The 18,108-nt window shown below is 46.3% G+C and overlaps 1 protein-coding gene across 1 annotated transcript in view; it reads left to right on the top strand.

The window, feature by feature from the left end:
* VWF (von Willebrand factor) overlaps positions 1 to 18,108 on the top strand; it is a 1,169,185-nt gene that overhangs the window by 183,212 nt on the left and 967,865 nt on the right. The window contains exon 11 of the mRNA XM_078673989.1: positions 10,927 to 11,063. Within this exon, the coding sequence (XP_078530115.1) occupies positions 10,927 to 11,063 (137 nt within the window). The remainder of the gene's footprint in view (positions 1 to 10,926; positions 11,064 to 18,108) is intronic.

The following is an 18,108-nucleotide window of genomic DNA, read 5'->3' as shown; positions in this document are numbered from 1 at the left end:
GAAGAAATACTTTTAATGATCCTTGTTTTTTCTCTTTATATGAATGCTGCGGAATACAGCATGCTCTAGAGGAAAATGCCACCAATTTTTGTTTTTGTGTTGGTAGGTGTCCCTTCCTGCACAAAAACAATCATCCCTGCAATGCAGGCACCCTTGCCACATGACGCAAGAGTGCCTGCGCCGGCGCACGACTGCTGTTTGTGCACCCTTGCTCCAGGGGAGAAGGACAGGAATGCGCCATAGAGTGTAGATACGGCGCATTCCGCCTTTCTCTTTTGATGCACGGCAGCGCAGCAGGAACATCTGCTGCACTGCTGTGGGAAAAAGGTTTGTAAATGAGGCCCTAAATGCGTACATGTTATCAAACGTTTGCACTGTGACAAGGCATTCAGTATTCTTATGACATTTTAGTTTGCATTATGTGGATGATATGTGGAGGCATGTTTTGCAGTGCTACTTTAGAGGGCGGCATAATGAATGCTGCTGCCTGTTAGTGGTACTTAATTTACAGCTGCTGGGTACTTATAGTACCATATAGTAGGGACATACAAGTAAATTAAATGTGCCAATTAGGTTTAGGTGAATTTTATCATGTTTTAGGGAGAGAGCACAAGCACATATCATTGGTTAGCCAAGGTAATATACACAGTGTCCTAAAACTAACAAAAACAATTTCAGCAAATTAATGGATTGACAGCCGCACATTGGGGAATACCATGCCAGGGAACTCAGGTCTAACCCATTGGGTAAATCCAAAGAGCACAGAACACTTAGCATGGCAGGTTTGGGGCACAGCATGAAGCCAACACCTTAACTCGTTAATTTTATGTCTATTTTTTTATGGTGAACCCACTATTAACATGTCAGTCCTTTTCAGTTTTTCTTTTTGCTTTTGTGCATTGGCATTTGATGCCAGCTGTGTAGATGTATAATAGTGGGAATCACATTGTAAAGTGGTGGGTGTTTTGGCATCTTCACCCGCATTTGCGGGGCTTAGTTAGTGTTAGGGCTTCATCTGGGCGCTGTGTGTGACTTTGGCCGCCATCTTAGGTGGGGGTGTTTTCGTTTGGGCCGACTTTAGGCGCCATCTTGCAGTGGGTCCAGTGGTTTTACTCCCAGGACTCCTGCACACTGGAAGGTATTTAAACCACTCCCTTAACTATCTCTGTTAGACCACTTGCATTTACTACGCGCGTGCTCCTCAGCGCTGTAACTGCCTTTTTAAAACGCTGCTTCGTTATTGCGCTTTGCGCTTTTATTCTTGGGCGTGTGTGGCTGTATTTGAGGGGCATCCAGGGGGCTCTTAAGCAGGGACTTACTTGCACCATAATTGTTATCTTCACCCGCATTTGCGGGGCTTAGTTAGTGTTAGGGCTTCATCTGGGCGCTGTGTGTGACTTTGGCCGCCATCTTAGGTGGGGGTGTTTTCGTTTGGGCCGACTTTAGGCGCCATCTTGCAGTGGGTCCAGTGGTTTTCCTCCCAGGACTCCCGCGCACTGGAAGGTATTTAAACCACTCCCTTAACTATCTCTGTTAGACCACTTGCATTTACTACGCGCGTGCTCCTCAGCGCTGTAACTGCCTTTTTAAAACGCTGCTTCGTTATTGCGCTTTGCGCTTTTATTCTTGGGCGTGTGTGGCTGTATTTGAGGGGCATCCAGGGGGCTCTTAAGCAGGGACTTACTTGCACCATAATTGTTATCTTCACCCGCATTTGCGGGGCTTAGTTAGTCTTAGGGCTTCATCTGGGCGCTGTGTGTGACTTTGGCCACCATCTTAGGTGGGAGTGTTTTCGTTTGGGCCGACTTTAGGCGCCATCTTGCAATGGGTCCAGTGGTTTTACTCCTAGGACTCCCGCGCGGGACACCATAAGTAGAGATGTCTAGGCAAGCGCGCAGCGTGGGCGCGCAGCGGGCTCGCCGGCGGGTCGCCGGAGGTGCGCCAGAGGTAAGCCCGTTTGCGCCCGTTCGCGCTCCGGACGCGCTTAGCACTAGAGACGCTGTTCCAGTATGCCTGACATACTCCAAGGAAGAACTTTGCCTGATGAACCAACTCCCCAGTGCGGGTGAATGCTTAGCCCCTCTACCGGCCCCCCTGGTGAGCGTTAACTGCGGTCTGTTGAATGTCCGCTCCCTCTGCAAACATCATGCAGAGACGGCTCTTCTTATTGACTCATTGCAGCTTGACATCATGTTTCTCACTGAAACCTGGATCAGGGCGGAGAGTAACGTAGAGTTGGGATGGGCTTGCCCGCTAGGGTACTCAATCAGGCATATCCCACGACCCAATGGGAGAGGCGGTGGAGTGGGCTTTATCTTTAAAGACTCTCTCTCGCTCTCTCAAACCTGGAAGTCAAACCTGTTAAGGGCTTCGAGCTCATGGGCTTCTCTTTAAAAGATGTGAGTGGAACATTGGTCTCGGGGCTACTGTGTTATCACCCTCCTACCAGCGTGACACCATCTGTGCAAGATCTGATAGATCTAATTTATGATCTATCTAATACCCATGCTAGATTTCTAATTCTGGGCGATTTTAATCTTTGGCCCGGCGGTCCTTATGACCTTGCATACCGTGATCTGTACCAAGCTTGCAATAATTTGCAGCTCACGCAGCATGTGTCCGCTCCGACTCATGTGAAAGGCCATGTCCTGGACATGATCTTTGCAGCGGAGCCGCTGGTCTCGATTAAGGAGGTCGCGGGCCAATGCTGGACAGATCATGCTTTAATCCATTTTTCTATTCTGTTACCTGCTGGATCGCAGAGTAATAGCGTGCAGGTCAAGCCTAAACTCAGGAGACAATGGGCTCGGCTACTTACGGGCTCCAGTATACCCACATTACTGCCCAGAGTCTTTTCATTGGGTCAGAATGTGGAGGAGAGTTATTCAACTCTCTGTCATCAGCTCCTCGAATCGCTTGACAGGATGATTCCAATGCGCAAGGTGAAGGATAAACCGCAAAAAGTCACTCCCTGGTTTTCCAGTGACCTTCTTCAGCAGAGACTTCATTGTAAACAGGCGGAACGGGTCTGGAGAAGACACTATTCCGAAACAGATAGATTGGTCTATAAAAAAAACCTCCAGTAGTATAAAACTCAGATCTGGTTGGCTAAAGCTAAGTTTCTCGAGGCCACTTTGGCTAAAGCTAGAAACAAGTCACAAACCTTGTTTAAGTTGGTTAAAAATCTTTCCAACCCAGCTTGTGTTACACCTGCCATCCCGGCCTCGCAGGAACTATGCGACTCATTAGCCTCGGCTTTTGAGGAAAAAATTAATACCATCTTGGCGGGTCTTTCTGCCCCCAACTTCTCTAGCCACCCTGATTCCTGCCCCTTGGAACGAGTCAGCGGAGTAGCTCGGGAGGTGACTATGGAGGTAGCAGTACAACCTCGGCTGACCTGTTTTCCTACTCCTTCCCTGGAGGATTTCTGTCTGTTGGCGAATGGTGTGTCATCCGGCTCCCCGTTAGACCCCTTGCCACACAAGTTTTGGAAGGTTTTCCAGGTAGAACTCTTCCCCCCGCTTCATTCCATCTGCTGCCAGTCTTTGACCACGGCCATGGTCCCGGATAGCTGGAAACTGGCGGTGATTACCCCACTGCTAAAAAAAGTCACCTTGGACCCTTTATGTCTGACCAAAGATAGGCCTATTTCACTCTTGCCTTTCTCAATAGAAATCTTAGAGAAATTGGTCACTAGGGTCCTGTCCAGTTTCCTTGAATCCAACGATCTGTTGGACGTGGCCCAATTTGGCTTTAGGCCAGCCCACGGTATGGAGTCTGCCTTGGTGGCCGTTTTGGATGACCTGCGTTCGCGTGTCGACATGGGAGGAGCAGCGTTTTTGGTGCTGCTTGACATGTCGGCCGCGTTCGACACGGTGGACCATGCGGTTCTACTGGGTAGGCTCTGGGAGTCCGAGGTAACTGGTTTAGCCCTGGACTGGCTGGCATCGTACCTCTGTAACAGGCGGCAATCTGTGGCTATGCCGCCGTTTCGCTCCGTGGTGAGAGATGTAAGACAGGGAGTACCGCAGGGCTCTGCAATCAGCCCGATCCTTTTCAACTTATACCTTCGCCCTCTAATAAGTCTGATTAAGTCATTCGGCATGTCTGTCATCAACTATGCCGATGACACTCAACTTATTTTTTCCATTGAGGGCAGGGATGCGGTCTCCCTAGAATCCTTTCACCACTGTATGTCGGTAGCCGGGGATTGGTTGCGTCAGAACTCATTACAGTTTAACGGGGCAAAAACTGAAGTTCTCTATTGTTCGGCAGATCGTATGCCTCGCTCTCTGCCAGAGGGACTTTGGCCTTCTTCCACCTTGGGCACTGTCACAGCGGCAGACTCAGTCCGTAACCTAGGTGTCCTGCTCGGGCCTAGTCTCCAGCTGGACGCCTTCGTTAATAAAACCACGGCGACCTGCATGCTGCTGTTACGCATGCTGCGGAAGATTCTTCCACTACTCCGTCACGCAGCAAGGACAGAAGCCCCCAGTACTCTAATTATGAAGCTACAGCGGGTACAGAACATGGCAGCTAAGTTGGCACTCTCGCGGCCTTGGTCTGCTTCGTCCTCTCTTGCCCTTTCGGACTTACACTGGTTACCGGTGCAAAAACGGATCTGTTTTAAATCAGATTGCTTAGTCTTTAGAGCCTTGCATGGGCTGGGTCCCGTCGTGCTGCGAGGTCTCTTTTCCTGGTACTCTGCCGCCAGACTCTTGAGATACTCCTCGGCCTTCTTGGTGACTCTCCCCAAGATAAAAAGGGCGAGGATGGGCGGCCGCTCATTCAGCTTTACGGCCGCCAAGCTCTGGAACTCTCTACCTCTGGCACTTAGGTGTAAGCAGGATCTCCTGTCTTTTAGAAAGGACCTTAAAACTTACCTTTTTCCGAAGGCAGTGTAATTGTCATCTGTAGGAATGTCTGTGGTTCAAAGTGCCAGGATACCCTTTGGGTGACAGTTGCGCTATATAAGTAGGCCTACATACATACATACATATAAAGAGGGCCATGTGTGCATATGATGGTGGGTGTATTGGTGTATTATGGCTCACAATTCAAAAATATATGTACTCTTACATCCGCTTAGGACACTCACATTTTGCCTTTTATCTCCAAAACAGCAGAACAGATATTCAGCAAATCAAAATAAGGCACTGAATGGCTGAAAGGCTACAATTCCATAAAAATTGGGTGAATAGCAAAAACAACAGGAGCGACCCATAGACCATAGGTGGATACGGGTACTATTACGACAAACAACAATGTACAACTAGGTATCAATAAGAATCAGAAAATGAGGAAAACTGGAGTGATATACTCAATATATATCCATCAATCAAAAATATGTAAGAGAAGAAGTAACAGGAGAAGAGACTATGCTAAGTCAAAACAATATGTATTTATCTATCTATCTATCTATCTATCTAAAGTGGCCGGATCGTTACTGGCATCAGCTGTTGCAGCTTTTGTTTGACTTCACGAGGAGCCGAAATTGACTGTAATGTCGACTCGCGGCCTGGCTGACACCTGCATTAGGGGCTGGAACGTTAAGGGGACACAAGGAAGTCTCAGGACATAAATCTAAACCAGGACTATCCATTCGGCAACACACCGCTCCTTTGCCCTGAACAGCAAATATATACATATATTTTGACTGAAAAAACCACAGGTTTCAGGGACGTAATAGTGAGAAATTAGCATTTTAAAAACCTTAGAAATTCACAGAAAAAAACAAAGGTTACATTGACATTATAGTTAGGCTGACATTTCACTCGTATAAAACCATAGAAATTCAGCCGTTGTAGTTAGATGAGCTAACTATAACTTGTGCCCCTGCAATGCACTGCTTATGACCTCACATATGACATAATTCATGACATGGTCAGTGAAATCACTGATGACATCACTGATGACGTCAAATGACATCAGTGATAACATCAGTGATAATATCATCCACAGCATCTTTGACTCACCCACTCACTCCCCTATAGAATCTTTTATACATCCACTGCCACTCCCACACAACCATTCACAAACCCATTCACAGAGCCATACCTGTACTGACACACCCACTCACTGATTTATTCCAGTCAAGTCAAGTCAAGTAAAAAATACTTTATTCAGATAATGAAAGTCATAAAAGCACACTGTTAAAACATGTAAACGCCTTTCAAAGGACAAGCAATACATTAAAAAAGAGAGGGTATACATGTCCGTTAGAAGGGTCCTCATCATACACATATTACATATACAATAATTAATCACCTGGGTCCAATTAAAATAGAACCCATTATAATATCATATCAATACATTTAAGAACTTTCAGCAAATAAAATACCATAGTAAAAGATGTTTGGCAAATGTTCCCTTGAAAGAGTAAAAGAGGTACTTAAAAAATATATAATATTATAGACAGGCTTAAGAGGGTTATTTTGCAGCTACCTGCAGGGACATCTTCTTCCTGAATCTCATTGCTCCTAGCAGAAATCTTGCAACCGCAAAGCACATTACTGGGGAGGGTAGCATTTGTAAAAATAAAAAAAGCAGGCCTTGGTTGAAAAAAATGTGCCTCTCTCAGTAGCGGTATTATACATTTCTTGCAGAGGAGGTATAGAATTCACAAAAAAAGATAAAATGCAAAGCGTCTGGTTCCGAAAAATTGTCACAGGGGCACAGCTTTAAAGTACCTGGCAGCGAGAAACCCTTTAGAAAGGCTAGGAACCAGGGTACCTGATTCAGCCGGAATCTAGTTTGTCTAGTATGTTTGTTACTAGTTACAGATAGGGCTGTAGTTTTGAGGTCGAAGTAAGAATTACATACCTTCTTACCAAACGCTTGGCTAATTCAAGGCCCTCCCTGGTCACCTGCAGCCTGCCTAAAACGTTATTTTAATGTCTTTAATCACTGCCAGCCCTAAAGATCTTGGTTTACTATACATATCTGGGCAGCCCAGCAATGTCACTTACTCCCTGATATATTTTAACCACAGAATTTGTGGGCCCCGTCAAGGGCAATATAATCTCTGATGACCATCTTATTCAAGATGGGAGCAATACTTGACCAGATCCTTATCCAACACATCAGTTGTGCAAAAGCAATATAGTCTAAGATGTAACCCAGGACAAGTTCCTCATGTAAAATAAAGGCGGGGATACTAGAGGGGAGAGCTAGGTGGCCGTGTATGAATTTATTCTCGACCAACTGAATATCCCTAACATCCTTGTAACCCTATACGTCGCACCTATATGTCACCATAGGGATACATTTCTCTTTATAAATCTTCAGTATGGCAGCTATTGGTTTCAACCTCAATCTTTTGGAAAAATCCCATACAGCCCCAATTGCTCTAGCCAAAGTGTGATTTATTCATATGTACACACATCCACTCACTCACCCATACCGCCACTCATAGACCTTCTCACCCACTGATACATCCATTGACATATCCACTCATTTCTAAGGATTTTTTAAATGCTAATTTCTAACTATAAAGACCCTGAAACCTGTGGTGTTTTCAGTGAATTTCTATGGTTATTCGCATTTGCAGTGTGGTGGAGAAAGGGGGCTGGGCCTCCAACCAGCGCTCAGAAATTCTGCTGCGTAGAACTTACAAGAGACACCAGGAAGGCGTCTTGGCCCCCAAGCTCCCTCAGGAGTAAAGTGGACTTCATCCCCCAACCAGTAGTGCGCCAGGAGGCGCGTTTGCAGATTGGTGGAGAAAGGGGTCCGTGGCCTCCGAAGACCTCTTAGCAATTCCACTTTGTGGGATTTACTGGAGGTGACAGGAGGGGTAGTTGGCCCCCAAGGACATCCTTGGGGGCCAACTACTCCTCTTTTACCACCAGTAAGTCCCACACAGTAGGATTGCTGAGTTCTGATAGCAAGCCATGCCCCCTTTGTCCACCACTTTGCAAATGTGTCACCTGGCACGCTCATGGTTGGGCAATAAAGTTCCCTTGGCTGCTGGGGGGTCTTAAGAGCCAACTAGACTACCTGTTACCTCCAGTAAGCCCCACAGAGCTGGGTTGCTGAGAGAAGTGATCAGAGGCCATGCCCCCTTTCTCTACCACTCTTCAAACACACCTCCAGGTGCACTGCTGCTTGGGTAAGGAAGTCCACTTTAGTCCTAAGGTCCTCAGGACACAAGGGAACCTCATCCCCCACCAGAAGTGCAACAAGAGGCACGTTTGCAGAGTGGTGTAAAAAGAGGCGTGGCCTCTGGCCACCTCTCAGCAATCCCACTGTGTGGGGTTTATAAGAGGTAACAGGTGGGCTGCTTAGCCCCTAAGAACCCTCAGCATCGAAGGGGTCTACATCCCCAACCAAGAGCGCTCCATGATTCGCATTTGCAGAGTAGTGTAGAGAGGGGCCAGGGCCTCCGGTGAGTTGCAGGCTTTGTTTTTTTTTTTTATTTTAGGAAGGAGGGCTGTGTGGCCCCACATCCCCCAGGACCTGACCTATTTTTGTAACAGAAAATTAGAAAATAAAAGGAGGGGGGTGACGTGGCCCCTCTCCCCAGGCCTATATCGGCCAATTTCAGGACCGGGAACCCTATCCCTTGGGGTATGGTCCGCTGTTTGGGAACCAAGAGGGGAGCATAAAGGCCCCCGCGGTCCAGCCGGTACCCACCTCTTGTGGGAACCTGCATGGCTTTTTACCCCCAGGGAGCTGCTGACAGGCAACTCCCTGGGAGTAAAAAAGCAAAGTGCTCTTGCTTTGAACAAGCAAGAGCATAGTGCTCTTGCTTGTTCAAAGTGAGCACACTGTTTGCTATGGGATGGCGGAAGCATTACTCCCACCATACCATAGCAAACTTCAATGTCCTGGGGGTGGGCACCCTGAGAGCTATTTACTGCTCCACGAGGGGGGCTGTGCGGCCCTCCTCCAACAATATTCAAGCCCCGGGGAGGTGGTGGGCCCAGCGCTGTGTGGGGAGGCTCGAGCACTCCCACGCTTTATTTTTTAATATAGCCCTGTGGAGGTGGCAGTCACCGGGGCTGTAGGAGGGCCTTGTGGCCCCCGCATATTTAAGATAATTAGCCCTGGGGAGGTCCACTGGATGCTTAAGGGGGCAGTAGCCTCTCATGCATTTATTTTGAAAATAAAGCCCCGGGGAGGTGGTGGTCCCCGGGATATGTGGGGCCCACGTGTCCCCCGCATTTAATATACATAGCCCGGGGAGGTGGCAGTCCCTGGGGTCTTGTAGTCCCTCGCATTGAATGGATAAGCCCCCGGGAGGAGGCGGTCCCCAATATATTTCAATCATTGCCCCGGGACCTGGCCCACCCAGGGGCTTCAAGAAAACAAGCCTGCGCTTCGTTTTAAAATGAAATTCAGCTGGATTTGTGGATCCAACATATTTTTTTAATGCTTTTATTGGCTCTGGGAACCCCTGTGGGACACCCTGTGCAGGTCTAGGAGGGCAGGGTGTTTCTACCCTACTCCCTTTGCTTGATTTTTAACTTTTTCGACCTTTTTTCTTGTGACTCGGTTCAACGGATTCAAACGATGGCTGCCAACACTTCCTGGTTTGAAGTGTTGGCAGCCAATCAGATTGCAGGCTTGAGATGGGAAGGGTTCACGAATCCACTGCGTCCCTATTTGTATATCTGAGAAATGTTTACATTTCTCAAGAACTACTAAACGGATTTACACCATTTAACAAAAAGAGTGCACTCTGGACCAAGAGCTACCTTTCTGCCAAATGTGTTGTAATTTCATTCAGCAGTTCTGGCTGTAGCTGCATCAACAGTTTCCTATTGAAATTAACATGGAGAAAAAGCGTTTTGGGAGCCCCCTTTTTCTCGGTCCCCGCTTGACGAATCACTACAAGACTTTCAACACAACAGCTGAAGTGAGTTTGGCAAAAGAAAAAAACACTTTTTGAATAGAAACAAGGTCCACTATAACTACCTATTGGCGACTGCCAATAGGTAATATATGTATGTAAATGTGAAATATGTATTTCATCTTCATGATAACAGCTCCGAAATCACTTCTCATGGCATTAACATTATTAGGGCTAATAGGATTATGTGGCATGGAGGATCAAATTATGTGGCAAGGTTATTTAAATTATGTGGCAGAAAATTCAAGTTCTCTGTTAATATTATTTTTATCTATTTAAGGTAGTAACATTTTGCAAAGGTTTCAAGTTATGTGGCTAATTATGGGGCAAATACAGTAAATTCATAACTATGCAGTACATTCTGTAGCAACAGAATCACCTGAATCCATGGATCCTCTGTGTTGCTCATTGTTTTATTAACAATGTACTCAAGAAAAGCAAGCAAAGCCTAAACATTCGTATTCTAATCAGTGTCCCTTGTTAGCTGCACTTTGCAGAAAACAGCAATCTCCAGCTCATTGCCCTGAAATAAACATGCAATATAAAATATAAATGAGAGATGTCATGTGTAGCATGGTTAAACATTGCCACTGGGGGGTTCTGGTGACATCATAAACCAAGAGGTCGAAGGCCAACTACCCAGCCCTCTGATGAATTTTCTACAGTTGTAAGTGGCTTCTGAACCTATGAACACCTACATATACATATAGTAGTACAACTTTCTTTCCATCAAGATCTGTTATTTAATTGCTCATATTGCTTACTGAGCAACTACTTACTTGCACATAAGGTTTTTTGCCTTGTCTCCAATATGACAACCTTTTAGTGTTCTAACATTCCTTTATCTCTAATAACTAAAGGTGGGCATTTGGGCATTAAGGTTCATTTGCAGTGCTTTGAAAGGGTAATTCTTCCAGCACCTTCGATGTAGTTTACAGGTTTTCTGTCATAATATTGCATGTCATGGAAGGGGAAGAAAACTCAACGTGTAATTGTAAAACAATATTCCAATACCGGGACATGTACGTGACAACACATACTCATGATATTTTCTTCTGTGTCTCTTTCTTGTTTAGGTGAATGTTTTGTCACTGGCCAATCCCATTTCAAAAGTTTTGACAACAAACACTTCACCTTTAGTGGAATATGCCAGTACCTGCTTGCAAAAGATTCAAAGGATAACACGTTTTCTGTTGTTATAGAAACAATGCAGGTAATTTTTTCCTTCTCAAAGATCATGTTTAGACTGGAGCTATGCTAAGCACCAAACACTGATTCCATGATGTATGCTAAAGATTAACCATTCAGTATTGTTTCAATGGGGCTGTGTGCTTTCCTTCATGTAAGTGATGGTCAATAATGGAAGCTACAAACAAATGCCACCATTTCTTTGCAAAGTTCAGTTGCAACTCAGTACTTTTGTCAAAACGTTGGTTGTCAGAGCAATAGTTACTGTATTTCAGTGATAATATGACATGCCTCAGTCATCCACAGTTGATGACCTTATTGGTGGAGATTCTGAAGTTTGTATTAACTCCACAGTCTCTAATATGACTTTTCAGAGCTTTTGTATTGTGTGATCACCTCCCACTAATCTCAAAAGTATGAAGGTGTTGCTCTGAACTCACCCAACAGGAACCTTTCAAAACTAAGCACTGTGAAAACTACATATACAGTGGTTGACAGCCTAGCTTAGGATTTTCATCAAGTAACATACAGGTATGCCCCTTGTTCAAGTCAAAGTTATATATGCAATGAAATATTGGGAATATTCAGTGCATCATAAATGTCACTGAATGCCTTATCAACTACAGTCAGATGGAGCTCCACTAGCTCCCCTTGCCACACTGTACCATCTTCAAAACCTGCTACATCATCTACAAAGCCATCCACACCTATAGCGCCTCCGGTGGTTCCAGGTGCACAAGCATCTAGCACACCATCGGACTAAAAACAAGAAGTAAAAAAAACAATGGAAATAGCCATATATATCTAATCACTTAGTACCTGGAAGGACATCCCTTTATCAATCAACTGCCCTTATTTAGGAAACAGCTGAAGACATACCTCTAAAAAAAGTACACGACAACTCAACATAATAACAGTCCTCTTCCACCCCATAAACTAACTCTCTCCAAGCACTTGTTGACTGTATCTTTGTATGTAATTGCTTTTCAGCTAGGTTTGCACTAAATAAATAATACATAGATATATTCACATATATTTTCATATTATGGTCCTTCAACGAGTTAATGACACCCTTTTGGTTAAATAAGGTAAGGTTTACACATTTTGTCTGGGTTGTGTCCCCAAAGTTCCCATGTCCTTTTAAGGAGAGAGCTGAAGAGAGCATGAGACGTTGCAACATCAAACCTGTGGGTTTTAGGAATGGCACTGTAGGTGAAGCAAATTACATAGTGAATGGTGACATTGAGATCAAAATTACACACCATACTGAACACTAATTGATGATTGCACAATCCCCGGTTGCAAGCAATTTATTGATCTAACTCAGGTTTTTTCAGATACAAGTCCTCTCAAATACCGGTAAATATATGATCACATATAATAATAATAATAATCCACATTTGTAAAGCGCAAACAATCACCCGTAAGGGTCTCTAGGCGCTGGGGCGGTTGGGAAGATTAAGCAAGCTATTGCCCAGAATCACATGGTGCTGAGCTAATTTGCTGCCGGCACCGGGGATCGAACCGTGATCCCCAGATTCCGGAGTCAGTCGCCCTGGCCGCGGCGCACACCTCTTCCAAATGGTTCCATCGCAAAGAATGTATGCATATGGAGATTTGTTAAAACACTAACAGCATCTTTTTTGTTTTTCTCATTTAGTCTACTCACAATACAGTGGATCTTAGATCTGTATAGTTAGGAGAAGGATGAGGCATCATATATGGGCAAAAGAAACCAGAGTTTGATATAATATAGCATCTCTCCTATTGACTACAACAGTTATTTGTGTCTCCAAGTTCCAACACCTTCACCAACATCTTACATTATGAGAGCTGTAATGTAGACAGGTGGATGTGTGTCCTCTAATGTGACATAAACTAGGATCTACTGTTAAAACACCTTAAATTATTTCATTTGTATGGCTTATTTCTTCATATGATACTCACCAGGTAAGCATAATGTATTTTATCATCTCTAAAGGAAAGATAGTCAAAGCCAGGTGGAAATCAGATGACCTCGGTCCATATAAAATGGCTGTGCTCTTTCAGTTACTGGATTGATTTGAAGGAGTCAAGACAGATGGTATGGGTGCGATTGTCAAGGAAGTACATGAACCAGTGTAGCGCTCTGCTGTATACTCCTGCCTCATGTAGTCTGTGGATTAAGGTAGAGTGTGAGACCGTACCAAAGGCTGCCGATAGTTCAGTAGTACCAACATGACAGGCCATGCCCTCTGGAGCAGGAGCAGAAGATGCTTGCCTTAGCAAACATCAAGCTCTCCTCTTAACCTATGTCCACCTAGGATAACCTCCTGCCTAGCCAACTCCATTGCACCATCAGTAATGGTGCTCTACAATCTCTCCCTAGCATCAGCCAATCTTCCGACTGAGTGGAAGCGCCCCCGAGTATTTCCTATTCTCAAAAAGCCCTCTGACAGCCCTGAGATCCTTTTCAACTATTGACTGATCTTGCTGCTCCCTCTTCTAGGAGAGATTATAGAAAGTTACATCAGCAAACAGCTGCCAACCTTCCTAGAAGAACAGAAGAGCCTAGACCCCTCACAATCTGGATTCAGAGTTTCATATAGCACAGAGAACGGACTAGTGTCAGTCACTGATACCATCAAACTATCACTAGATGCAGTCAAAGCCAGGTGGAAATCAGATGACCTCGGTCCATACAAAATGGCTGTGCTCTTTCAGTTACTGGATTGATTTGAAGGAGTCAAGACAGATGGTATGGGTGCGATTGTCAAGGAAGTACATGAACCAGTGTAGCACTCTGCTGTATACTCCTGCCTCATGTAGTCTGTGGATTAAGGTAGAGTGTGAGACCGTACCAAAGGCTGCGGATAGTCCAGTAGTACCAACACTTTATTACATGGAATATGAAATTGTATCATGTAATGGTCTGACCATTTGATAGGAAGTGAGGGTTCACTTGTTACTTCCATGAGTTAGTAAAAGTAAGGTCAAGAGTGTGCCTTGCCTTATGTGTGAGTCCTGTCACTATTTGTTTGAGCCCCAAGATGTCCATGTCTGCTAGGAGCTAGGTCACACCTGAGTCCTCAGTGTTCTCTCCATGGAAATTAAAATCACCCAGTAGTAAGATTTTTTTGGCTGGCAGATGTGAGGTGCAATGGCTAAAAAAAAATCACAGCAGGTGGGCAGTAAACCAGCGAACCACCCCTGCCCCCGCCCCTCCAGCAATCAGTGGCTAAGACTGACATTTTAAGAATGCACATCTCAACCCAGTCAGTGAGTGAGTAAGGCGTCTCTGATCTCTTCTTTTAGGTAATCATGGAAGGTGATGGCCACAACCCCGCAAGGTCTTTCCTCTATCAAGTCTAATCGGAGAATAGTATTCTGGTATAGCTAGTGGCATGCAAGGGAGTGCTATGGCTCATACTGTATTTTTAGCGCCGATTTGGCTTTTAATATCTTTTAAACTTGCCTGATGTCGGTCGCTTGACACACCGTGTCTCCTCTTGTGTTGCAGACTCAGACTCGCCCACTCTATTGTGAGTCCTGCCTTGATTTCGCCTTTCCCAGCCGAGTCAACGCTGGTTAAGGTCCCGCCATCTTGGGTGAGGAGGAAGGTGAGGGGAAGCAGATTAGTGCTTAGCCCCTCCCCACCTCACGACCGGACCAGTACAAAAGCCCTACAGCGCATGCCCCCCCCAATGAGTACTATTGTGTGAGGTGCGTGTTTGCTGATGTCCTGAGGCGGAAAGCCGGGACTTATTGTCTGTAGCTCTATTTTTAAAATTGTACATTTTGTTCTGTCACTTGTAAAATACTGTATTTTTAGCGCCGATTTGGCTTTTAATATCTTTTAAACTTGCCTGATGTCGGTCGCTTGACACACCGTGTCTCCTCTTGTGTTGCAGACTCAGACTCGCCCACTCTATTGTGAGTCCTGCCTTGATTTCGCCTTTCCCAGCCGAGTCAACGCTGGTTAAGGTCCCGCCATCTTGGGTGAGGAGGAAGGTGAGGGGAAGCAGATTAGTGCTTAGCCCCTCCCCACCTCACGACCGGACCAATACAAAATGGAGCACTCATACCGGAGGCGCAGCGGACGGGCGCAGCGGGCGCGCCGGTGGCGCGCCGAAGGCGCGCCAAAGGCAAGCCCGTCTGTGCCCGTCCGTGCCCGCACGGGACCAGGGGCTTCAACCCCTGGCGAAAATAAGAGTCGCTTACAGTGGAGTGCGCAACAACTCCATGACCTATGTCCCCACTATGCCAAAGGCTGCCTCCACAGTTTGAATGTGGAAGACTCCATGAGATGTAAGGTGTGTCACTATAACGGGCTGAGTAGACCTTCTGCCTGGGCTGAACACACTAAACTTAGGTGTGGCCTACTCAACACCAGGTCCATGAGGAAACACTCTCTGGACATACATGATCTGCTATCTGACATGAAACTCGACCTACTGTTTCTTACGGAAACGTGGCTCGACTCTAACTCTGAGCCGGATATAGTCGCCTCTCTTCCTGCCAACTATACGCTGGCTCACTTGGACAGACCCATAGGCAGAGGCGGGGGGATAGGGATAATATCCAAACTGTCGTTGAGTTGCCATATCGAATCTCTCGCTGTTGCCGACGGTGAGGCAGGAGTATTCTCTATTAAGACTAATACGGGGAATACGATGAATGGTTTACTGATTTACCGTCCCCCCGGCCCCTCTACCTAATTTATCACCAGCCTGACTGAAGCTATTACCGAGACGGCCCTACGCAGGGACAAGTTTCTACTGTTGGGAGACCTTAATATCCACTTGGATAATCTAGCAGATAAAAACATTACTGATTTTTATCAACAACTTCACTCCCTTCAATTGTCCATTGGTTCCAATGCACCTACCCATCTTAAGGGTCATTTGTTGGATCCTATTTTTTCGAACTGGGCAGGGGTAGAAGTCCAGTCCCCAGTCCCGGTCCCCTGGTCTGACCACTTTTTAGTTCCTTTCACAATAACACTCCTTGCCGGTAATGCCCAAAAGTTCCCCAATATGAAGTACTTGAGCCGCAAATGGACGACGTTCTCTAAGGCAGGGTTTGACTCCGCCCTCACTAGTGGAGGTAGGCCTGGAGGGAAGGATGCAGTTATAGCAGCCGATAGGCTGGATGAGCGCATTACTAATGCCTTGGACAGCATAGCCCCCCTCTGCCTTAAGAAACCCCGGAGTAGACCTCATAAATCCGCCCCCTGGTTTACTGCGGAACTTTGCCTATTGAAAACTGAATGCAAGCAACTAGAAAGGAAATGGAGGATAGCATATCTTGATCAAGCCAAACTGAGTTACATTAGCAAACGCAGGGAATATCATAATCTGATTAGGCGAGCCAAAACCAACTATTTCTCAGACAGGATTGGAGATGCCCACAACTCCACTAAGGAATTATTTAAAATTTATAAAGAAATTTCCCTATGTAGCTCATCTGTTGATCCCTCCCTGGTTTCGGAGGAATCCTGTAACCGAATTGCCACCTACTTTTCGGACAAAGTAGCCACGATCTATTCTGCCTTCACAGGGGGAAAGGAGAAGGCAACAGAGTTCTGTGAAGATCCATCCTTGGCTGAGGGCGCTAACAGTCTTGGCAACTTTATTACTCCTCCATCTAATGAGCTTCAGCAGATCTGTCGCTCGATCAAGTCAGGCTCCCCCCGTGATCCGGCCTCTCCTAAACTTCTGGGAGGAAGTTTGGAAATTCTTGAGCCGTACATTAGAGATGTTCTGGATCTTTCTTTCTCGACGGGCATAGTACCTATAAAATGGAAACAAGCAATTGTGCTCCCACTCCAAAAAAAACCTAATCTAAGCTGGGAGCGGCTAGACAATCTCCGGCCCATCTCTCTTCTTCCATACTTGGCCAAGGTGGCTGAAAAGGTGGCCAATCGCCAACTTATGACTTTTGTGGAGGAAGCCAACCTTCTTCATCCTACCCAGTTTGGCTTTCGTGCTCGCCACTCTACGGAGTCTGCGATGCTCCTGGCCACCGAAACCATTAGGCAAGGGGCAGATGAGGGGCATACTATGGCTCTTGTTCTACTCGACCTAAGTGCCGCATTCGACACTGTAGCACATTCCACCTTGCTACAGTGTCTCAACGGTGGTGGAGTGCAGGGGATGGCACTCAGTTGGATGCAGTCCTTTCTGACTGAGAGGGGCTTTCAGGTTAGGCAGGGAGAACACTACTCTCGGGTATGTAATCTCGATCAAGGGGTCCTTCAGGGCTCGGCCCTCAGCCCCACCCTGTTTAACCTTTACGCCTCCCCTGTAGCCACCATTGTTGAAAGATACGGCATCCAACTGGTATCTTACGCCGACGACACACAACTGGTCATCTCTCTATCACGGGCACCCGAAATTGCGGCACTCAACTTCAGTGCCTGCATGCAGGAGCTTGCCTCCTGGATGTCTAACAACTGCCTGAAGTTGAACGGCTCCAAAACGGAAGTGCTTGTGATGGGGGGGGGGGCCCTCTGTGTGGACCTCGGCATGGTGGCCGGACTGCCTCGGTCCTGCTCCCGTACCAGGTCAACAGGCTAAGAACCTTGGGGTCCTATTTGATTCTGAACTGTCTTTTACCCCTCAAGTTAACAGGGTGGTTGGCATCTGTTTCGGGATACTTAAAAGCCTACGCAAAGTTCTTGATATGCTTCCAGTGGGTGCCAGACAAACGCTTGTGCATGCCTTGGTCACATCGAGACTTGATTATGCCAACCTACTCTACTTAGGTACTACGGCCAAAAATCTTAATCGTCTCCAGGTATTGCAAAATGCCACAGCCCGCCTGGTGCTGAGGCTTCCCAGGAGAGCACCATCCAAAGCTGCGCTAAAGTCCCTCCACTGGCTTCCAATCCGTGAAAGGATTACTTTTAAAGCCTTAGGCATGTGTCATCGCATCCTTGGAGGGAGAGCACCCAGCCCTCTGAACAGCCTCATCACCCTTTATAGACCAGAGCGAATGCTCCGATCTTCGGGCACGGGTCTGGCTGTTGTCCCCAAAATACACAAAGCCCGAATGGGGGGCAGATCATTCAGGCTCCTAGCAGCCAAGAA

The sequence above is a fragment of the Lissotriton helveticus genome, chromosome 1_1 (assembly GCF_964261635.1).
Source record: "Lissotriton helveticus chromosome 1_1, aLisHel1.1, whole genome shotgun sequence".
NCBI classification, from domain to species: Eukaryota; Metazoa; Chordata; class Amphibia; order Caudata; family Salamandridae; genus Lissotriton; species Lissotriton helveticus.
The sequence above is the reverse complement of the archived record's forward strand: the minus strand, read 5'-3'. Positions and strand labels throughout refer to the sequence as shown.